Here is a 25066-nt window from a genome sequence, read left to right as displayed (position 1 = left end):
AAGTTATATATAATTGGTTATAATGAAAGAGTTGTTTTCATTTTAACCAATTAAATCAGAAAAAATACTACAATTATCTATTCTGACATTCTCAGAAGCAAATAGTTGGAATCAGCTGATGGAAGAAGTGGAATTGATATAAATAAAGGATAACTCAACTCTTTTTTCTGTGACATCATTTTAATACTGGAATAATGCAGTAAGGAATTCATATATGCATGTTTTTTACAACTCTCAGCTGAGAGTATTATTGAACCTAATTAATAAGTACAATGTTTCAGCAAAATAGTTAACACTTTTTCTGCATTACTATTTTTGCAGCTTATGTTCACTGAGGTGGTAAAAGTTATACTGCAATTCAGGAGCACAAAAATGTAAGTACTGAGGATAGCAGAGATAACAAATAATAATTTCTGAACTGTGAGAATTTTCTAATAGAAAAACAGAAGAGGGGACAGAGTATGTATGGCATACTACATGTACTTACACTATATCATTTTGTTCAGGTATATTTCACATATTCCTGATCAAAAGGCCTATTCCTATATGCCTTTCTCAGAAGGCATATTCATATATCCAGTCTATGTTTTTGCCTTATGAATATGGAACATGGAAGAAAAAAATAAAATTAAAATGTGAGTATTCAAAATGCTAGAATTGATTTTGTTCATCTAAAATTGTTTTAAAGAGGTGTCATTTGATTTTATTGTACTTATTAGCCACTGTGAGTAGTATTGTTGGCTTGTCTGACAAGACAGGCCTTTAAAATTAATTGTTTTCTATATGGCTGTGCCTTTCATGTAGATATTGTTACATATGACAACGTCTGAAATGAGAAATGGCCATGGTTTCCTGTCTCACTACAGATGTTAATAACTTATTAGTTCTATTAGACATTCTCACTTGATAATGGAAATGCAAGATATTGAAATAACAAATACCAAAACTACAAAGTCCCAACATAGGTTCAGGCTCTTGATCCTGAACTCATGTAATTTATAACCCACAGCTAACCATCCTAATCATACAAAAGTTCTCAAAATGAGTAATCAGCCTCAAAGCTTAGGCACTAACTATTTTGCCCCAATTGTTTTCCGATTTTAACATTACAATGGATGTTCCATTATCACTCAAAATTTGCTGAAGAGATTTCTGCATTCTAAGGAATGGAAGTGATATTTTATGAGTCCAAGTAAGTATGGGGCTGCCTTGGGATCCAATTTCATATTAAGGCTATAATAAAGTATCTACCTGTGGTATCTTTCCCTTCATTTGTTCCCTTAGTGATTGATTTTTTCAAGCAGTGTCCACTCTTATAGTTGAACCATGCCATCCTGAAATACAGGTGTTTGTCAACTTATATCAGGCCAAAATATATGCCCGTACTGAGTATAGTTCATCTTACAGTAACCGCAAGTCACTAGAGTTGACTTGTGTGCTGTAAGTTCTTAACAATTGTAAAGTAACAATGAACATTCTGCTGTATTTTTTACCCTTGAAATTGAAACCCTATTCTGACACAAGGTTTCAGTGACGGACTGTTGCTCAGTAGTACAGCATACACTTTGCTTTCAGACAATTTCAAGTTGATTTTTAGACATTCCCAGTTAAAAGTTAGCAGACAGCAAATATTAAAGCTCTTTGCCCAACACCCTGAGAATCAACTCACCATCAAAGCAGACAATACTAGACTAGATTAACAAATTGGCTGGATACACACAACATCACAAGCCACAGAACAGGTTGCATGTGGGTTGTTGTTGAATCACCGGTGGTTCTTTTGTGTGATCCCAGTCACACTTACAAAGCATTGTTTATTAACCAAGCAATTCCACAGTTCATAACCCAACCACAAACCATGGGTTTTCTTTGTGTATTTCTTGTGTTTATTTCTTGTGATATCAACTATTATCAACAGTTCATTAGTGTGGCTGAATACATCCAATACAACAACTCACAAAACAGTGACAACCCATATTCAACCTTCACTTCACCCAGCAATAGTCTGAACTGACATAAGTTAGCTTCCTGTGTTCCATGTTCCTAAAGTACTTTAAAGATGCCCAATTATGCCTTGCCATTATATAAACAAATAGTCAGGAGCCGTGGTCTTATGAAGTTCCTCATTCCTTACACACAAACATTTCCTTCCATTAACCCTGGTTTGAGGCAAATTATGGTTTATGGCTGCTTAGCAGACCAAGGTCAAAAACAACAACTTGATTGTAGTTGTAGGGTAAGCCTAAGATTTATTTTACTCTAGATTTACTATATTTGGAAAAATACAGTTTACCTCAAAACATAACAGGTGATAAGGAATCAGGATGCAGAAACTGCTGTGAGAACCTTGGGTACAGGATGATATACCAATAGAAAGATAAACAATAGAGGTATGAACAAAAATGGCATGTGGGGGATGCAGCATGCAAAGGTTAGGGTTTGGACTACATGTTCACATAATGCTAATGGAAGCAGGTGGATTATGGCATGTGATCTAGGTGAATATGATAGTCACTATTTATCAATACAACACAACTAAGAACGTACTAGGATTAAAGAAAAACTGGTTTTATATGCTTAGATTTATATGTTAATTTAAAAATCCATAATTTTTTAAAAATGTGATCATACTCTTACCTGCTTAGGCTGTTCAACAATGTGAAGGTATGGCCCATCAGCTAGTTCAAAAAAAAAGAAAAGAAGGAAGAAAGAAAGAAAAGTTGCAAATGATACACTCTGTAAGAACATAGTTTTTACAAAGCCAAAATGTCAATGCTTCAAGTAAATGGTGAAAGGTATGTGATGTTAAAACATTTTTTGGTCATGCTGACATGAATTCAGCCATGGTCATATGGTTTGAAAATTTTAACAGGCCCAAAATTAGGTTAGTTGTATATTAATTGTCCATAGACCCAAGTCTCTACCAAAGCTATCAAAATTAACAGTATGAAAGCATGTAAGAGATTTGTTGCTAGTTAATTATGGCTAAGGCACTATTTCTCCACCATTTGTTAGTTGCCCAATATCAAAGAAAAAAGACAAATAAAAATTACAGTTTCAATAGGATGAAATGTATTTTCAAAAGCTCCCCACCATCTACTGTAAAACAAAATAGATCACATCAAACCAAATCATAGCTCAAGATTCTAAAGTCAAAGCAATAATCAATGATAGAGAGCCAAATGATTAAATTTCACATAGCTAAAACAGTAATGCCAAGACCATCTCACAATGTGGAGATTAAAAATTAACTATTTAAATCTAAAGATTTAAAAAGGTTTTTTTAAAGGCCAGCCACTAAAAAGAAAAAGGTGCATGCCCAGCAAATTTATATGAGGAAGGCATTCCAGAGCTCTGGGGCTGTTGAAAAAAAAACCTGTTTGAATGAGCAACATGATAAACCACTGTGAGTGACAAGTGTGGCGGGTTGCCTACTCTTGTAAACCCAGACAGATACCTATAGTGTGGCTTGTTCATGGGAAAAGCCACCCCCTACAACCCATGACTTGTTCTTAGGATTGTGGAACCCACAATGGGTTGTCGTATCATCTGAATCCAAGTGACTGATTCCATCATGGGTTATGCGATAGTTGGAGCATGGCTGGAGCACCAGCACTGGCTTGGTACCCCTCATTGTGATTTTGAGTCCTTTCTTGACAGAAGTGTTCTTGGATTTCTTGACAGGGATGTAAGCAGGTATATATGCCCACAATCATGTACAAAAACAAAACAATGGGTAGTTCTGTCAAGAAACACCTTTTAAAAGGAACCAGAGTTTTGACAGCTGCCTGTCAAATTGCCATGCATTTCTAAAACGGGATAACTTGTATTTTTCCACTTTTTCAAGAAAGAGTAGAAAGGGAGAGGAATCCCACAAGAGTCAAGTCTGAAGACAAGACAAGACAAACGAACAAAAAAAAAATATCCCTAAGCCCTTGAAAATCTCCTTTGAAGGGGATGATCCCCCTTCATAGGCAAAGGTAACTCATGATTTTCATTTGATAGCTTGCCCTTTGACATGTGTGAAGAAAAAAAAAGTAAAAAAGTAAAGCTCTTGTCAGCCTGTCTAGGTCACTGTCAAAGTAGGTTCCCTGTGACACAGTGACAGCAGACACTTGCCAAGACACTGCCCAGGTTAGGAATGTCATTTTGGATCTGTGGAAGTATACAAAATTAGAAATACCACCCCCCGCATCCCATGCACATCAGAGGTGCAGAAAGGAAAGAAAGGAAGAGGTGATAAACCAATCGTAGAGAATTTTATATTCTTTGTGGAGATGTGAACAGTTTGCCACTAGTGGTCAAATTGGAGATTACAAAAAGCCATCTCTGAAAGAAGGGGAAAAAAGGAGGGAAAGGAGTTTCAAAAAACACAGTCGAGGTAAAGGGCTTGTGTCACAGCAGGAGGAGATGAGAAAAGTTGGTTCTGAAGCCCCCTCAGAAACCTGTGTGAGAATTGAGGAGTTGTGGGAAAGAATCCATGACAAGACTGATGGGATACACATATTGTTTCAACAACCCACCGAGTCAGAAGGGGTCTCCCGGGCTATCTAGTCTGACCTCCGGCTCCAGCCAGCTCCGCTCACGACATGCCCACCATGTGCATGTCATGGAGCTTATCTGTAGGGTGGATTCTTGTGATGGGTGAACTCACCCATTTTGTTCAGGTGGACCTTTGGTCAGATGAGCACGTCTAGTGCTATTCAGTTTTAATTATCTATTTCTTTTTTGTTTATTCTTTTCTTACTTTCTTGAGATTTAAGAGAAAGCAGTTTAGAAATACGGGCAGAGTCTAGGGGGCCATACAGTCTTTTGATGGCTTTTCAGTCACCTGCTCACCACATAACATGCCAAAGGTGCAAAAGAAATTTGCAACAGAATAATAGAGTCCCTTTGCCCCATAAAAAGTGTCTTGCAAAGATCAGCAATTCCTCTAGAATGACTCTTACAAGAAGAGAAAACCAGGAACTCTTAAATGAGTGCATGGAAGTAATTTGTGTGTATTTTTGGGCCTTGCTAGATACTGGTCCTGATAAATACCTAAAACAGAAAAGCTAAGCCACTGCTCAAAGCATCTGTAGGTTTTAGAGCAACCTCACAGATGAGAAGTAGTGAGAAGTAGATAGCATGCAAGGTGTTTGTGGGGAGGGAGATAGATAAATAGACGGTAAGGAAATGAATCCCTATATCTCATGGGAACTGGAAAAAGGAGGTGTCTTTCCCACTCTGCAAATTGCATAAGCAGGAAAGGGAGTAAAAGCAATTCACACATCACAACCTTGTTTATAATGTCCAATTTTAGTCTAAGTCATTTATTAAGTTTAATTTGGGAAAACAAAATGCAGCTGAACAGGGTTACTGCAGAAAGCGTTTAATCTTTGAAAACAAAATTGCTGTGTTTTATTTTAGTTTGACTCATTGTTAAACTGTCCAGAGGCTATGGTAAGGGATAGTCTAGAAAAGTAATAAATAGATAAATAAATAAATAGCAGGGCATTTTGTCAGAAAGTCCCTAAACTTCCCAAGCATTCACATCAATATATAAAAGAAGAATTAACTATACAGCATTGATCCCTTTTATGTTAGTATGTTCCTTAAAGACTCATCACTCAATAGTCGAAAAACTGAGCTAATGCATTTTTAAGTTCAATATGGAACCAGGGTGTTGTGTCCTTTAGAAATACTGAAACTGTATGGCTTTTAGCACCCACAACTCTTTCTATTGCTACAAGACCAGACTTCAAGAAGCTGCCTTAACTAAAATTTCTCCTTCTGAAACTGCTTAAACTGCATGACTGAGACAGGATAGCATGACATTCAACTTAAATCTCGTATAAAATAGAACAGAAAGTTATCTAGATGCATAATACATAAAGATTATTTTGAGAGAACATTATTTAAGCACTATGACTACCACACTTACATGTACTGGATTTTCAAACATCATGACATCTGTTACAAATTAGTTCAATGAAAGAGATATTTAAAGGTAAAAGAAATTGAAAAAATAACTAAAAGCTGTGCAGATTTATACACAGGGAACATTTCTCTACACTATACTTATGCTATGGACAATTGACCATTGGAGCCACACACTGTTTCTATAGATCCCCCAAATATATTACCATTAAAGCATACTATGCTGCTGTGTCTATACTTTGTACTAGCTCAGAGGTAAGCATGGGAGACCTATTCCCGAACTGGATTCTTGTGTGGGTCGGAGGAGGACACACTCAAGCTCATTTCCTCACTCTGGTCCTCATCCAGATTAGGGCCCACATTTACTTGTTAGCAGTGCTTTTTTTGTAAAAAAAAAGAAAAAAAAGGTGCTGGAACTCACGTCTTGGGGTCACACTTTTACACTAAAAAAGATTTTCAATTCACCAACTTTTTTTGAAATAAAGAACTTATTTACCTTTTGCAGGTAGCCAATCACTCTACACACACATAAACATAACCGTCGCCGCTGGCAGTAAGCACTCAGCGCGCGACCATACGACCGATCCCAAGCCGAGCAGCGTCCCAAGCCAAGCAGCACCCTCACAATCAGCGCCGACACACAAGCAGCCTGCAGGCACTATGTTAATGATTTTTGCCGCCTATCTGCTATGCCCAGCAGGGTGATTCACAAGCACTTGGAAAATCCGTCAAAAAATGGTGCTGGAACGCCGTTCCGGTGCGTTCTATGACAAAAAAAAAGTACTAACAGAGCTGCATCCTGTTTTTAAGGTAACATGTAGTTTGGCTCTGATCACTGTCCATTCATGTGATAAGGAAAAAAGGAGTTCCAAAATGAATCTTTTATTTTCATCTTTTACAGCAAAATATTAAACAAGGCCAGTAGAGGTTTCTATATTTTGACACCGAACAGGAAATACACAGCCCACCACTATGGAAACAGATTTAAAAGATCAAGGAAACTAATTTTGCTGCAGACTGCATTATCCCTCCAGTAGGGAAATGCTGTCAGAGATATATACAGTAAGGGCAGTGGAATTTTTGTGGTTTTTTTAGCAATGTGGATATGGCCATGATTTTTGCATAGCAGATCATATATAAAGTATGCCCACTGATGCAGAATAGAATTAAGCTTCCCATGGCAAGGGCTATCTCCCATCCTTGGCTCCCCATATAAATAAAATGAAGATAATGAATACTTAGTGTTAAAGAGCATTATTGATTTACAAATTGTAAATTGTTTTGTGAAACTATGACCTTTCAAGAACCTTTCAAGTCAGTTTCTTTGATTTTAAAATCTTTTTTAAAAGCCCAGCAATGATAATTCATAACAGTTTCACACAAAAGTAAGCGTCTTGGTGTGAGACTTTCAAACAAGCCCCAATACACCATCCTAATCAAACCATCATTGCACTTACCTGTGCGAAGTGGTAGATCAGATGTAAGCATGCTTGTGTTATTGAACAGCCGCATCGGCAAGTAGTCCACTGCAAACACCTGCTTTGAGAATTATTGAGCTTCTTTATAAATCAAGGTAGTTCAGGCACTAGCAAGATTTAGATAGATTTTTTTAAAAACCTGCTTTTACAAGCTAACGCTTCCTGCCCTATTTTTTCTACACAACTACCTTCCTAAGTGTCATTTCAACATTCAACATTTTCTCTATTCAGCTATCAACGGAACTTGAGCTGAATTAGCAAGTCTATAGCAATATTATTTAGCAGACTATAAGCAAATGTGTACAAAAACGTTTTGTGTTCAGTGGCTGTGACATTACAATAGTGAAAAATCCCAGTACCAGGAACCAATTCTGGCCCATGTGCAACTCCAGTTCCCTCCTGTGGAGTTCTCCACATGGTTATACCTCCTCTCTTAGCCTTCCCTTTCCCTCAGTCACTAATAAGTTGGTGGCTTCCTGCCTTGTGTGGAATTATTTTCCTATTCGAAAACACTGAAATGCCTCTCCTTAGGCAAACTTCCTATCAGGAAGAACTTTAAGTTAAACTGTGTTAGTACTTTGGCCCTACCTCTTTTGCCCCTGCCCACCACTACAATATATCCTCTGAGACCTTCTCCAAACTGGAATTTGGTCCTCGTCTGCAATGTAACCTAATACCAGCTAGAGGTCTTTCCCACTGGCAACCATGCATCTGCTATAACAATGAGAGCTCCAAATGGACCAGAGTACCCAGGATTACAATCAGTAATTGAAGTTGGCATCCTGGCATGTGTGCGTGCGTGCTTGCACTCACAGGATTGAATGCTTGAGCATGCATGCAGCATCTGAGCTAGTCCCAGGACAGCAGTTTATTGGAGAAATGCAACTAATATTGTCACTGTAGAACTATATACTATGCTTTACCTTAGCCAATCGCCACACTAAGACTAAAATAAAAGAGTTTATTGACAGGTATATCTATAGGATATTAAAAATAGTAATTTTTAATTTTAATTGTTTGGGGGAAAAACTTGGCAACTGCTAGTGTAATATTAAAATCCACCCATGCCAAAAGAAACCTCTATTTATCCAAGTCACATCCTTGGGACAAGGACCTGACCTTTTGAACTCTATAAAATGCCATGCACATATCTTGTTAAATTGTATGGGGATTTGTACACAAGACCCAAGGAAGCTCCAATAAGTGACTAAAGATCATGGCAGGATATGAAAGAAAAACCAAAACAACCACCCCTTTTTGTTTCAACATATTTGGATATGCTTCACAATTTACAGTGGGTGGATTATACGCATTTGGAAAATTTGCCTTTCACTAATTTGACCACGATGTAATACAAGAAGCCCAGTTAGTGTCAAAAAGTTGCAACTCCCACTCATTAATGAGCAAACAAAGCAAGATCTAAACCATAGTTATGACTCATACAGGATGTACTAACCTAAAAATGCAATACCAAGTAAATGTTTTTAATAATTTCTTTTAAAAAGCTTACTTTGCATTTTCTTAAAAGTATGGATATAAATATATTATTTATGCCCAAAATCTGATTTCCTGGCTACTTCTCATCCAGAGTTGCAGATAATAATGAAAAAAAGATCCTGGGATACAGAGGCAGAAGTATTCTTCCTGGAAAGAAACTCAATTATTTAAGGGATGTTTTGGTTGAGAATGTTAACATATAAATTCTTAACAGTAGCTTAAAAATACAGCAACATCCACATTTACAGCAATAGCTGATAGCTCCAGTTGACATATAATAACTACTGGATTGTTCAAACCATGAATTGTTGAGGCCACAAGTGAAGGAACAAATATGCTATTTGTGGGCACTTGACACTTATGTTCTGAATCAGCTTTAATCAACAACCCAGAAATCCTGCTTGGGAAGAAGAAAAGGGAAATATGATGAATGGGGGGATTGGTTTTTTTTTTAAACCAATAAATATATGCAATCTCTCACAGCAGACTGCATATATTGCTCAGTTTAGCTGTACTAGGAGTGGAACCTCATTTAGATTGAACCTTTTTCCACGGCTGTATTGTGTCTGTGAGGTTTCAAGGGAAGTCAGATTGAAAGTTGTGAGAGAATGAAGTAAATAATGCTCTAAGTGGACTGGTAATTCCAGATTTAGACCTTTCAGTTCTATGGGTTAAGACATCAACTCTGGTTTGTTTAACCTACAGCATCTCAGCACTCCTAGTTTAGACATCACATCAAACAACTCAAGAGCAAGTGTTGCTTATTAACACTGGGTTGTTGATTAAAACTGAAAGCAATTGCTCACAGCCCTGCCAATTTATGACTTAAACAACCCATGAATTGGCTAATCCAGTCACACTCCACTCTTAAATAATAGAGATTCAACAGACCAAATGAAGTGTAGCTAAATAGCTCTGAGAAGGGATGCTGGAGAAATCTGCAATGGTTAAATCCAGATTTCTGAATTGGCTCCACAAGTGCTGCAGGGGACTGGCTTTCTTGACCACACAGAGTTCATAGAGCCTGTTGACTGATTTTTTTGTGTGTTTTTGCATATAATCAGTGATCAGAAATACTAAAATGCAGAAATCCCACTATAAAATATGCAAACATGCATTTTGGGGGAGATCTGTGCACATCTGGCCAATATTCACAAATTTTCATAAATGCATCTGTGCAAATTCAAGCCTACACAAATATGCATGGATACATTTTTGCAAATTCTGAGTCTACCAATAGGCAGACAACACAGGAAAAGCTACACCAAAATCTGTAAAATGCACACAGAATAGCCTTTTGCCCGTTCATAAATCCCTATTTCTAGGTACATTTAGTGCTTGAAACATGTTCTCCAAATGAATTACAATATTAAAAAAAACTCCTTGCAGACCCTATAACATCCAAATAGTCTCTCTAAGTGTGTGTGATTTCACATGATGCTTTACACATATGTTTATCATATTACTATCCCTGGGTAAACATACTCACCGGATTATCTGCGACTCCCAAGAGAAACGCACTATCATCCGCCATTCTGAGAGCTGAAATAATTAATCAGATTACATGATTAATGTAAATCAATGCATCATTATAAAATTACCCATAACAGTAAATTTTCAGTGCAGAATTAAAAATAAAAATATCTAGGAAAAATCATCCAACTATATGATAAATGGGTTTTCAGATTTCTCAAATTCTCTTAACTGCAGAATCTGTAACATCTCATCAAGGATGGCCTCTACATATATATCCTCCACTGTCATTCCTGTGATTTTAAAAAATAGAAACTTGTCATAGAGATGTTTTAATTAATGCTGCAAAGTAAATAATAACCTGATAGCAACTCTTGGCACAATCCCCATGACAAGCTGGGACACTAATAACACATCAAGAATATTTAGTCAATGAAAATGTTACATCTAAAGAGCAAGCTGTTTTTCAGTCTTTAGATCTGTCTTTTTGTCCTAAAAGATGGATCTAGATGGATCCTAGTTGGATCCTACAGCACACAGCACAGTAGTTAAAATAAATCTAGTGAACTTGGTATAGCAGATTAACAGTGCAACCCCTTACACTGTACTGCAGCTTCAAGAAGCTTTACCCACAGTTATCTTCAGGCTACTTCATTCACATATGAATAGAAAAGTGAGTTTCTTCCCAAAAGTCAAAAGCAAATTTGTATTGTAAGTGTAAAAAACAAAAAATACATCCACAGTTTGCACAATGCATGTGCAAAGCCAACTAATGTGTAGGAGTCAATGGTTTCAAATCAGGTAACAATTTTAAGATGGTTTGCAGTAAAATGAAACACTAAGCTTTCATTGTACTGCAAAAAAGGTTTGGAAGAGATTGCATAAATTGGTGGGGAATAATGAATCATCAAAAACACATTATATGATTTGCAGCCCAATTCTAGCCATCAGTACTCAGAAGTAAGTTTAATGGGACTTACTTAAACAGGCCATATTCAAAGTTACTAAAAGAAGCCATTTTCAAATGCAATGCTAAATCTTGAGCTAGAACAAGACTGAGGAAAGTCTTAAGTTTAAACATTCCCTTCCCTTACTCCATGTGGTATATGGAAGAGTGGCATTCAGTTTTATCTAATCTTGATTTGTTAATAAGCACAACTAAACTATCATGTTTTTTCACAAAGTGGTTAGTTTCAAAAGAAGCTGACTTGTTTACCTCCATGCTTCTAAAATTAGAGGGATGCACAGCAAGATCCCCAGTGCTAAAAACAGTGGGTTCATATGGGAAGTGGTGGTCCTGCAAATATCCTCATCCCAAATTGTGGTTTTAGTATGATCAGCAAGTGGGAGATTCCAGAAATTAGCCCAGCTGCCTGTGTTTTGCACAAGCCAAGGTTTCCACATCTCTTTCAGAGGCAATCCCATATATGATTTGTCAGTAATCCAGTCTGGTTGTACATAAGGCATGTGTGTCAGTGACCAGATTTTTTTTAGAAAAGACATACTTGGAACACTAGCTGAAGAAGTGCAAAACCACTTCAGAGCATCCAGGAGCAAGGGGTGTTGTGGACGCAGACCTGGTCTTTCAAAGAAAGTACAAACCCTACCAGAATAGAACATTTCTCTACAGACCAACAGCATAACTGTTAGTAGGATTAAGCCTCAGTTTCTTATCCCATATACAATCCATTTATTCACTTAAATACTAGTTCAAAATATCTATTGTTTTCTCGGCATCAAATGAAACAAAGAGATATAAACTGGGTATCCTCTGAATATCAATGACAATCAGTGCTAAATCTCTGCATGGCCTATACCAGTGGTTTTATGTGGATGCTATGGACAAAAGTCAGAAACCTGAGTGACCCTGCAGGTCAGGTTTTTCCATGCTCCAGTTGTTTTGAATGACATATCCCAGAATTCCTGGCCATTAGCTATGACAGTTAGGGCTGATGGGAGATAAAAGTTTAAATGTATGGAGTGCAGTGGGTTGGGAAAGACTGCCATAGGCAAATGGGTCAAGCAGGAGTCAGTGATATCTCTTCTGGGGTTTGATCTACTGTTCAGTTAGGATCTGTTAGGATCCAGAAGAATCTGTACTGGAACCAGTGTTTTCAACTTGTTTATAAATGACCTAGAATTAGGAGGGAGAACTTAAGTGGCCATCTTGATGACATCAAATTATTTAGGCTGTTAAAACAAAAAGGAACCTTCCAAATTGAGAGCTGATATACTGATATCAGTATATGATTCAATGTAAGCAAGTGTACAGTGATGTATACTGAGGCAACCCCCCTCCCTCCCCCTGCTCAAATTTAAGTAATAACTGATGGGATCTTAGCTGGCAGTGTCTGATCAAGAAAGAGACCTGGAGATGACAAGGACAGTTCAATAAAACTGTCAACACAGAGTGCAGTTTCTATGAAAAAGGCAAATTCCAAGATAACTGGGAAGAAATGGAAAATGAAACTGTCAAAATAATATTGCTCTTGTACAAATGTTGTGTCCATACTTGAAATAATATGTACAGTTCTGGACATTGCATGTAAAAGGATAATGTAGAATTAAAAGAAAAATGCAAAAAAGGACAACTAAAATTATCAAGGGGCTGGAGCTATTCACCTATGTGGAAAGGTTACAACAGCTGGAATTGTTAACTTAGAAAAAGGCAAATAAGGGGAGGTATGGCAGTGATGTACAGAATAACACATGGAACGGAAAAGTAAATGCGGAGTCATTTTTTCCTCTCATAATACTGGAACCTGGGTAATCATATGAAGCTGATTGAGGGCAGTTTCAGGGGAGAGATGAAAGGAAGGACTTCACACCGCACATAGTTAAACTATGGAATTCATTTCCACAAGAGTCATGGCCACCAGCTTGAAGGGCTTTAAAAGGGGATTGGACAAATTCATGAAAGATAAAGCTAGCAATGGTTAAGCCTTGAGTAGCTATATGCTACTGCCAGTATCAGAAGTAGTATGCCTCTGTAAGTGTTGCTGAGAATATGGGCAGAAGGATACTGTTACATTCTTGTCCTGTTCTTGGGTTACCCATGGGGAACTAGTTGGCTACTGTGTAAACACAATGCTGGACTGGATGGATCCTTGATCTGATCTAGCATGGCTCTTTCTATGTCCTTACATTCTTAGATACCATTTTTATTTATTAGATTTATATTCCACCTTTTTCCTTATTTTTAAAGAAGTCAAAGTAACTTACATCATTCACTTCCTCCTGGTCTCAATCTTATCCCCCCTGTGAGGTAGGCTGGGCTAAGACTCTGTAACTGACCAAAAGTCACCAGTTGGCTCCATGGCTGAACCCTTAAATCCTTAGCTGATGAAGATAAAGCTCAGGGAGTCAGCAGGATCACAGGTAGATTTCCTAGGCTCATGGTCCTCACCAGACTGAAACAATTATGTCTGACTCCTCATATGTATAATATGCAGAGAGGGAGCTGGGTGAATGGGGAGAAAGAATCTAGCAGCTCTTGAGATCTATTATATTATACTTGAATAGCCACACTCATTTTTCACCTCTGTTCTGTTTACCTTTTTCTTTGCTGGAATGAATGATAGTGCAGCAGGAATTGTGAATTTAATCCAACATCATGCTAGCGGAAGTCCATTCAGTCCTGTTTTCAGTCCTGTTTTCCCTTGTTTTCTTTACCCTACAGTCCTCTGTACTTGTTCTGAACAGTTTCCTAGCCCTCTGGGGCAGATTTCAAGGGCATGAGGAACAGTAGAATTGCAACCCACCCAAGCTAACAGAAGCAGTCTGATTAGCAGAATGCCACCACTGAATATATCCCAAGACTTTAATTGTGCAAACCATCCTGCCTCAATCACAGAATTTTACTAGGAGTTCAGATGATATCCTACATTTATAACCATTTTTTCAATCACTTTTTATAACTGCACTGACAGAAACACTGCACAACATGATCTGACTGGTTGCACTAGTTATCTGCTGGAAGCACTCTTTGTTTCTTGCCTTTTTAAGACAAGATGTTGAATATTCCCAGCAGTTGATTGGGAGTATGAGTGCTTCCCGATGGAGGACTGCTAACATTACCAGTTAGCTGCATTGTGCAGCTCTTCTGTCTTTGCCACCTTAACAGATTTTCTTTGGCAAGGAAAAAAAAGACAGAAGAAGCAGTGCAGACAACCAGGTGTTTAATGACTTGGAGATTATGACATCCATACTCTGTAAAATCCTGTGAACATGCCGAAGTGATTGGATGATAAAAGCCTAGTCTGGAAGCATTCCTAATGCTTTAATCTAGTTATACCATGGTGCTTTCATGGCAGCCTTTGCTATGATTTGAGGATTTGCCAGGAAAACCAGCCACAGCAGCATGTTATGGGCTGATAATGACCACTAGAGGAAAGAAGGAGATGCAGTTACACACCTAACATTCAGGACCAATTGCTGTTTACCACAAGTGAAGAGCTAATTAGGTCCTTCTCCTAGAGCCACCTTTAAAGGAAGCAAGGAAGGTGGCTATGAAGGGAAGGGCCTTTTTGGTAGCGGCACCCCATTTATGGAACCAACACCCCAGGGAGATGTGCCTGGTGCTGACACTTTATACATTTTGGTGCCAGGGCAAAACCTTTTCATTCTCCCATTATTTTAAATGTTGATTAGAGAAGTGTTTTTATATTGGTTTTTATTATAAGGATTGGTTCAGTGTTTCTGCACTGTAGTTGTTCTTGGGTTTGTTGGTTTTCTTCTATAGGTTTTTGGTTACTTGTTATTTCAATGTTTGGTTATTCGGGAACCATTCAGAGAGCAATGCGCTGAGGGAACGGTATAGACATTCATAAATAAATATCTTATTTTAAATGCACATATACTTTCCAGATGCCCAAATTACCTTATACCATACTATTAATTCAGTATAAACCAAAGTATAATCTATCTATCTATCTATACACATGCATGCACGCACACACAATTAAGAACTACCCTGTTCAAGTACCTGTTCCCTTGTCCCCCATACCACATTTTAAAATAAGAGCACAGGAGTTGTTGTAACAGCTAATTTCATACCAAGAGTCAAGATACATCCATGCCCCGCTCAGACATTATTCAGGACTGAAGGGGCTGAAAACTAATGCACAGTATCATGCACAAAAACATTTTTACTAAGCACCCTCACTATCTTCTCAAAATAAGAGCAATGTTTTATGAGCAAATAGAGAATATATAAGAAAATAGGAACTATGTCTAAAAAAAAAGTCAGTTCAAGTGCATGAAATACAATATGATTTGACTGCAGCAAAACATTTAGTTGCAACAGTCTGTGCCAACATCATGCCCTCCAGAGGTATTAGACCATAGTTCCTACCATCCACAACCAACATGGCCACAGTTAGCAAAGACTGCATTATTGAAACAACTTCGCATTTAGTTGCTTTGGGAAGCCACTTAGAGAAAACACACTAAAAGTTCTTTGTGAATTAAAATTACACAAATTACATTGAAACTTAGTTGATTTGGGGGCATATTTTTTCACTTTTTGAGAAAAATAAAAACCAAGTCAAATCCATCTGTAAAATGGATGGGAAAACAAGCAATCAGCAAACCAGACATGGGATGGATTCTACAAAATCTGGACACAACATAACTAGGTTTAGACAGCATGCTAAACCACATTCAAGTGTTGACTATGTGTTGACTGCGCATTGTTATTGACATGTGGGTTGTTGCTGAACCATGTTGTCTAAACCCAGCTGTGCTAACAAGTCTTGGTTTGTAACCTATGAACAACTCATGAAGAAAACCTGTCATTTCTTGTTATTTGTGAAGTGCAGGATATTCACCTTTTAACATCCCAGCTAGGTTTCAGTAACTCATTAACCAGCTTTTCAACAACAGGTCCTACTTCAATAACAACCCACACTCAACCCAATACTTATGAGTTGAGGGTTATTATGTTGTCTGAATTTAGTCATAGGGCTGTTTCCAGAAGCATCATGAAAAGTAATCCACAATACAGGCCATTATCTCCTAGCAAGCTAACATGTTTGTACTGCACCTGATTGCATTAACAAAGCAATAATCATAATGACACCTAAACCAAATACTAGATTTTTAAAAATCCATTATTTCCCATAAATAAATAAATAAAATGGCAGATGAAATTTCAAACACACCCTAAGTGTAAGCAAAGCTCTCTCATTCATTCAATAAGCACCACTGTCATTAAGCATCTTACAAAGATTGTAATCTGTTCAGTAGGCTGGAAAAGGCAAGTTTTTATCAATCTTTTAACAATAACCTTTGTTAAATTTTAGATGCATTCCTTTTCCAGCACAATTCCAAACTGAATGCACACAGTCTGAATGCACACGATCACTAAAATGTCACAGTCCTGTATAAACTAGTATGTTTTCCTCTTTTTGCTGTTAACTGCCAATTTTCAAGATAAACCTGTTAAGCCAGGTTCAAATTACCTTTGCAACATAGATTTACCAATGACCAATATATCACTTTACATTTCCAGAGGAATTAAAGTAATTTCACAGGCCTTTGTAGCCAAGCAGTCATAACATGTAGCCAAGACTCTTAAATTTACTATATGTGACTTTAAAAAGAATCCTTTTCTCTACCTAAATTTTCTAATTACAATATTTTATAGCAGAATTTTGATTTCAATAACAAATGTGCTCTGGAAAACATAACCGAAGCTTACATCAATTTATAGTGCTTGAGGCAAAATAGAATTTTATATTAGTTTTGTATCTGAAAACTCAACCACATGAAGACATCAGAATGTCCAACAGTGCAATATGTTAACTGGGGAAAACCAAAACCAAAAGCAAAGAACAAACAAACACATAAACCTCTACAGGCTTGTTTAACGTAAAATGTTATTGGTTGGAGGAAATGCAAGATATAAAGGAAACAGACAGACATCATATCATTTTTGTACACATTTATTTTGAAGCAATTAGTAATTTCAGTGAATCTTCTGAGTAGACGAGCTCAGAATCTACAGTTTTTGCTTATTAAGATACTTATATTGATATATCTAGCAAGTAAGTACTTTACATGAAATGAAAAAATACACTTATACAAGAAGTTAAGGTACTGGGGAGAAGTATCAGATCTACCATAAATTACTATTCCTTGTTAGATGGATCCTTTTTAATATTTGATTATTCATCTCTTAGTATAGTATACTAGGGTTAAAGAGACACTAAAAATAGTATCTCCTTAAACAGTTACTTGGCTTCATATATTCTGTGACAAATAACCAAACTCAAGGTGACCATACTGATTAAAACTTGCAGTATTAATAATACTCTCTGTCTACGTTCCTGGTTCCCTAAGACTAAATTATGGCAGGCCATAATCCAAAGAAAGATATGAGTAACCTTGCTAGTTTTTACTTCATGCTTGTGTTGCATTCAGGGTTCAGGCACAGTTAATTTACTTTGCACATTCCTCTTACATACAGCAAGTATCCTGATTGTACCCCCCCTCCCTCCTGCCACATACACATACATACTTTCCCTTGGATAATATGAAATGCTGGGTCAGGCATATGTTTAAAGCTCTGCAAAGTAGTTGTCTATAATTCTTTTAATAAACCTGTGTGCAGCCTGTATCTGTAGACAAGATTTCACAGGCAGGAACTTACTACATAGACTCAGAACACTAGAATTGGAAGGGGCCATTCGGTCCAACCCCCTGCTGAGTTTAACTCCAAGTTAAACCCTCTTTCTCAGCTGTCCAGTTGTATCTAGGGTGAGAGAAGCAACAAACACCTTAGGTAACTGGTTTGATTATTGTACTGCTCTAACAGTTAGGAACTGTTCTTTTTGTTCAAAAGGAATAAAGCTTCTTGTAACTTGAACCCATTATTTCATGTCCTGCACTCTGAGGAAGAAATCCTGTCCTTCCTCTTTGTGACAGTCTTTCAAGTACTTGTAGAGTGCTACCATATCTCCCTTCAGTCTTCTCTTCTAAAGGCTAAGCATGCCCAGTTATTTCAATCTCTCCTCATAGAGCCTTGTTTTCAGTCCCTCAATCATCCTTATTGCCCTCCTCTGAACCCTTTCCAGCTTGACTCTTTCTTGAAGTATGGTGCCCAGAATTGGGCACAGTACTCCAGATAAGGCCTAACCAGTGCTGAGTAAAGGGGAACTAGTACGTCATGTGAATTGGAACTGATACTTCTATTAATGCATCCTAAAATAGCATTTGCCCTTTTAGCCCACATCATGTTGTTGACGTATATGTAACTTGTAATCTTCAGCAATTCCAAGATTCTTCTCACTTGCAGTATTGTTGAGCCAACTATTCCCCATCTATGCATTTCATTTCTCTATCCTAAGCACAGAACTTGGCATTTGTCCCTATTAAATTTCATTCTGTTGCTTCCAGCCCAGTGTTCCAACCAATCAAGATCACTATTTTATTTCTGTCTTCCAGAGTATTACCTATCCCACCCAATTTTGTGTCACCTGCAAATTTGATAAATGTACCCTGTACTTCCTCATCCAAATTATTAATAAAAGTATTGAATAGCACTTGACTCAGGACTGGACCTTGTGTTACCCCACTTGTTACCTCTCCCGGGAAGATGTCATTCCTGAGCACTCTTTGAGTCCAATTGTGCAGCCAGTTGTGGATATACTGAGTGTTGTTTGATCTAGCCCACTTTTAGCTAGCATGCTAAGCGGGATATGATGGGACCCTTTGTCAAAAGCTTTGCTGAAGCCAAGTTATATTATGTCCACAGCTTTCCCACAGTCTACCAGGGAGGTTACCCAATCAAAAAATGAAATCGGATTAGTCACAAATCACTTTTTAAATCTGAGGTTACTTAACAAGCAATTATACAACGCATTGTCGGGAAGGTGACTAATACTGGGAATGAACTGAATGTGCAAGATTTTTCCCAACTATTATAGACTAACAGGACTGTACCACATTTAGTGACATAGCTAGTCAATTTCAAATTCTAGAAATAACAGTCTTACAGCAGTAGTAGAGGCCTTCCTGCTCATTCTGTTTGGGCTGGAGGCTTCTGACCCCAATTTCTGTCCTGATAGCATCATTGACCATGGTATACTCACAGGAAAATAGGATTATTTAAAGTCCAGAGTGCATATATACACACAAGATACTTTTTCACATATTTAATGAGTCACATTGCAAATTTCAATTATCAAAATATCCTAGATGTTCAAATAAGAATGTTTCAGAATGCAAAATCCTGAAATAAATCTAACATCATTTATCTTCAGTTTGTCTAGTATGTACTAAGCCTTCCCAGCCTTTCTGTTAAAAGTTTTGAGATAACATGCCAGACTGACTGAAACAAAAAAAAGGCAAGCTTTGAATGGAGCATAGATCCTAGCCCTATTTGCCTTTTATATCTGTGGGAGATTCACAGATAAAGTCTTCAGTTTTTTCCTTTATGCTATGATTCTCTGAGGACTACATCAACATACTGAAAAACTTGCCATTTTACCTCTTTGATCCTTAGAGCGTATATCCAGTACTATAAGGATGGCATGGTCCCTACCACTACTTAAAATCAACTACTAAGCTACTATGACCCTATGAAACCAAAGAAGGAAGCTGCCTGTGTCAGATATTTTACAGTCCATTTAGTAGTCACACATAACTTGCTGTATGTTGATGCTTCTCTGTAAACGTCACGCTCAGATTTTAGTATGACAGTACTGAGTTTATAATACAATTAATTCACAATGAAGACTATTACAGTATATCTTGCCTTTCCTTACACAAATTTCACAAAAGAGATGTATAAAACAAACTTGGAAAGGCTAGGATACTGCAACAATGAACACGCTCTCACCAAACACTATACTAAAGCAGTGTTTCAAAGAAATCTTCCTATTCACTTAAACTCACAGCTCCTTAGACTTATACAAGGCATTATTGACAGGGTTTGGACACCATTGCAAGCCAAGATAGGTTACTCTTATGTGTGACTGCAGCTTGGCTTAGTGTGACTTTCAAAACTGGTGCAGATCTCCATCATGGGAAGTTTTGTGAAAAGAACCCCAATGAGATTCCATAACTTGTAGTTGGGAGATTTGTCTGCTGCTACACATTTTGCATCTTTTGCCCCTCCATTCTAGTTTGAATTTAGAGTAGTTTTCTTCTCTGGACTACTGTTCTCCCCTGAACAATTTTACCCTTCACTATACTACTCTGACTTGAAATTTGCATTTTTTTTTATTTTTTATTGTTTCCGTGGTCCCATTCATTGTTCTGCAACCCTCATTGGCATCTTTCAACAAGGCTATGGTATTTGGTGGAGGGAAGACAGAGAGGAACCAGAAGTGCTAGAAGCTTCAGGACAGAAGGGACTTTAGGGGCAAGTGTCTCACTTAATTGTAATAGGAAGCAGTTTTTTAAAAAGGGCTTGCTTTGGCCAGGAAAATGCCTTGCCAAAGACACTGACAGAAGCAGAATAATGGTACGCTAAACAGTGAACAGGTGGACTTTCACTCTTGTGCAGGGCCACCACCACTCCCCAAAGCTTGTAATCTGCCCAGGGAGCCATGCAGGTAATGGGACGGGTTAGAAATTAAATGCATGCATGCATATATACATACATTTCTGCATTCAAAAGAGCCCAGACAATTATCTTGTTTTGCAATGTGATGTGGGGGAGTTTCACTCATCAGCTGGTAACCAGAGCAGATCAACTGCAGAAAGGGTGCTGACATGAGGAACAATTATTTCTGCCACAAAGGCCTGGGATATGTGCTGGTGGCAGCTTTGAGAGGGACTAAGGGAGAAACGAGAAAAGAGAATTGGACAATAATCTGTTAAGAGTATGGGACAAGCTGCCTAAGCACTATGGCTTCTTCTCAGGCTGGCTTAGCATTAAGTTTGAGGTCATCAACTTGCAGTGTTAAAAGCTAGCTTAAGTCTGTTATTCTGTGTCCTGTACTCTGGAATGTTCAGGAAGAGGTCCTGTCCTTCCTTTCTGTGACAGCCTTTCAGGTACTTGTAGAGTGCTGTCATATCAGGCTTTAGCCTTTTCTTTTTGAGGCCAAATATGCCCAGTTCACTCAATCTTTCCTCACACAGCTTTGTTTCCAGGACCTGGATCATCTTTCTTGCTCCCCTCTTAACACTTTCCAGCTTTTCAGTTCAGGAGGCTGATTGAACTCTGAATCGTTCAAAGTCCAAATCAATTTTCCCCATTAGAAATAATAGAAGTGAATTACTCCATTCCTAGACCCTGAACAATACCCATTTCAAGAAACTTAAACAGCAAATGCAGCCTCCTGAAACTAATTAAGTTCAAAGTACGAGGTACCATTGTATTAGAATTTATGTTGGTAATGTTATATTAGTGCATTTACTTTACCTTAGTGAGGAGAGGTTATATATAAAAAATAAAGTTGAAAAAAGCACTGAAAATGCTCAAAAATGCATGCACTGAAAATTCACAAGCATTACACACAAGATGATGCTTACGCTGCAACCACCTTTTTTCATTTTGTGTTTAGTTTGAACATGGAAGCATCAGTTGAATTTCAGAGAAATTTCATCTCAACTTTAACATTCAAACTCTGCATTGTTCGAAGTTAGGTCGTTCGAGTATGAGGTACCACTGTATTGCCTATCTTGTAGCTATGGTTTTGGTTTCTTTTTCCTAGGTGGTGGACTTGGCATTTGTCTCTACTGAATTTTCTTATTCTCAGACCAGCATTCTAATCTATTAAGATCACCCTGATCTTTTCTCTGCCTTCCAAGGTACTGGCTATTCTACCTAGTTTTGTGCCGTCTGCAAATTTAATTTTCCCTGTACTTCCTCATTTATATCATTATTAAAAATGCTGAAGAATTCTGAGCCCCAGATAGAACCCTGCAGCATCCTCCTTGTTACCTTTCCCAAGTCTGAGAAGGTGCCATTGATGAGCCCTCTTTGAGTCCGATCTTGTAGCCACTAGATCCACTTAACAGTTGTTCTACCTAGCCCACTTTTAGCCAGTCTGTTTCTCAGAATGTCATGGGGTATTTTGTCAAAAACTTTGCTAAAGCCAAAGCAGATTATTTCCACAGTGTTCCCTCTGTCTAATTGGGAGGTTACCCACCCAAAAAATGAGATTAAATTAGTCTGACAGGATTTATTTTTGAGAAAACCATGTTGGCTTCTAGTAATCCATGCATAGTCTTCAAGGTGTTCGCAGACTGACTGTTTTATAATTTGCTCCAGAATTTTTCCAAGGAATGATGTAAGACTGACTAGTCTGTAATTTCCAGGGCCATTTTTTTCCTTTCGAGTAGAGGGACAACATTAGCTCTTCTCCAGTCATCTGGCACTTCCGCTATCTTCCATGAACTCTCAGTGATGATAGTTCTTCCGCTAGTTCTTTTATTACTCTAGGATGTAACTTGTACTACCCCTTTGTCAGGAAGGTCATAGATCATCTTTTTGGAGAAGAATGAACAATAATAGGAGTTGAGCACTTCTGCTATCATTTTTCCATCTGCATTGAGTAGCTAAATTCCCTTCTCTTTCATTTGTCTTTTGCTTTGGACATATTTGGAGGAAATTTTCTTGTTTCTTTTAGCATCCCTTGCTAGCCTCAGTTCATTCACTGCTGTAGAGTTCCCAACACTATCCCTGCAATTCCTTGCTACCAGTCTGTATTCTTCCTTTGCAGTCTCTCCTTCCTTCTGCCTCCCATGCATGTCCCTTTTTATTTTCAGATTGTCTCTTAGCTAAGTCTCCCACATAAAAAATAAACAATTATGAAATATTAAAATAAGTAGGAAAGACTGGTTTCAGCCAGAACACTGACTCTTCCAGCCTTTCTTTTTCCAGTTCTGTCTTTTCCATAATACTTTGATCCATAAAACATGCTGAACTTTTCATATGGATAAAGAATTGCTATCAGTCATAGAATTTTACTAAGCTGAATACTGACCAAACATTTAAAATCTATGCAAAATTAGACTTTTCAGTTTCAAAAATAGTCTGTATCAAACTGCTTATCAGATAATTTTAAGCAAATTAATTCATATTAATCAATCAATATCAATTCATTCATTTTAAAGCAAAATGAGTATCACTCAATGGTTTGCCATTTTTTCCAAGGTAAAAGGAAAATAACCACAGTTGTTTCAAAAAAATCTTGCAAAAATTCTCTGAAAAAAATTAAAGGACTGTGATGTGGCAACTTTTTTTTTTTTTTTTGCTAAATAGTTTTCCCAGCTGATACGAGAAGGCAAGTTGTGACCTCTTCCAATAAATAGCATGCAGTCATAATACCACAATTTGAGAATTAATGTCATATATTTTAATTTTCCAACAGCACTGTAACCTAGGGTATTTTTTATGAAATAAAAAGAAAATAGTAACTTTCCTAAGACCACCTCAACTGAGTTTGCACCCCAGAAGAGCATGGAATTGGAAACTTTCTGGCTCATAGCTGATACCACTAGGCTACAAGTTCTTTCACCCAAGTAGAAATATGAGCTTGCACTTTTGAAAAAGAATGATTTGGCAATTACATCTCAATGTCAGTTTATGTTGGATGCTAGTAAGCAAACAAGAAAAACAAAACAAAGAGAAAAAAACACAACACATGCAACAAAAACGTGAAAAACACACAACAAAAGAAGGGGCAATTCATTAGAGTAATGAAGGGCTGAGGAGGCTGGAATGAGCCTCCCATCCCAACCATTTTTGAAAATGTTCCACTGACCTAATTGAACTTCAAATGAGGTTGCACTAAGACAATGATGATTCTAATGTGGTTGCTCTGTCAGTCAGTGAAGCATTTTTTATTGCATCAACCAAAGATGATTGCAAGTTCATCTCTGGGCAGTGGTTTATATACAAAGTGAATACCCTCAGAATCCTATGCATGTCCAGACAGGAAAAAACATCCTTCAACTCCCTGAACTGCAACCACTTGGCTGGCAGATGCTGGAAGTTGCAAGACTTATTTCTGCCTAAACATTCATAGGATTGCACACTTAAAAGGATCACAATAATATGTACTAATTTCAAGGGAAGCGATTTCCAGAACTCTCTCTTATCTTGGTTTTTAGCAGCTTTAACAATCATGCTTGTCCCATATCTTTACACATACTTACAAAATGTACAGTCATACATGGTTCTAAGAACTTTATGTATGTCATGGAAGTGGAAAACTTTTGTGCTAATTACAACACCAACATTCTGTATTCTAACCAATTTAAGAAGATGCATGCAGAAGTTCACATAGCAGATTGCTTCCCTTTGCCTTCTCACTCCAAAATCATTACAAGTGTGTGAAAAGCAAATAAACATTTTAGTAAAATTTAAAAGGCTTTCCAAAGAAAGATGAATTGTGATGAGCCTGGAAGAGGCCTGAGGGGAAAGAAGAAAAACCTAAAGCCTTCTTGCGTATAATTTTCAAAATTCACTTTGGTTGCAAATGTCTGGAAAACAAATAGGTGGCCATACATTGAAATATGTAATTTCTTAACTGACAATGATCAGTGGACACGCTTTCCATTGATCCTAGATGCATACAGGCTAGACAGAATTCTTCTCAAAAGCAAAACAAAACATTATGCACTTCCAAAAAGGCAATTTATTACTAATTTGCATTTTTTTAGAAATGGAGTTCTGAAAGAGGCTGCAAGGCTAATCTTTGGTGTGATCTCATTTAAATGAAACACTGAATATTCCTTTTCTT

The 25066-nt window shown here is 37.5% G+C and overlaps 1 protein-coding gene across 14 annotated transcripts in view; it reads right to left on the bottom strand.

The window, feature by feature from the left end:
* Positions 1-25066, bottom strand: part of NFKB1 (nuclear factor kappa B subunit 1) — an 84198-nt gene that overhangs the window by 52828 nt on the left and 6304 nt on the right. For 5 of the 14 annotated variants that reach the window (XM_044428832.1, XM_044428831.1, XM_044428833.1 and 2 more), the window contains exons 2-4: positions 10384-10436; positions 7377-7458; positions 2638-2678 (exon numbers count right to left, since the gene is read on the bottom strand). In XM_044428832.1, coding sequence (XP_044284767.1) covers positions 2638-2678; positions 7377-7458; positions 10384-10428 — 168 coding nt within the window. In that variant the 5' untranslated portion in view covers positions 10429-10436. The other 9 variants (XM_044428840.1, XM_044428830.1, XM_044428838.1 and 6 more) reach the window with 7 other exon arrangements.

This window comes from Varanus komodoensis, unplaced genomic scaffold (genome assembly GCF_004798865.1).
Source record: "Varanus komodoensis strain SLA01 unplaced genomic scaffold, ASM479886v1 scaffold2, whole genome shotgun sequence".
NCBI lineage: Eukaryota > Metazoa > Chordata > Lepidosauria > Squamata > Varanidae > Varanus > Varanus komodoensis.
The sequence above is the reverse complement of the archived record's forward strand: the minus strand, read 5'-3'. Positions and strand labels throughout refer to the sequence as shown.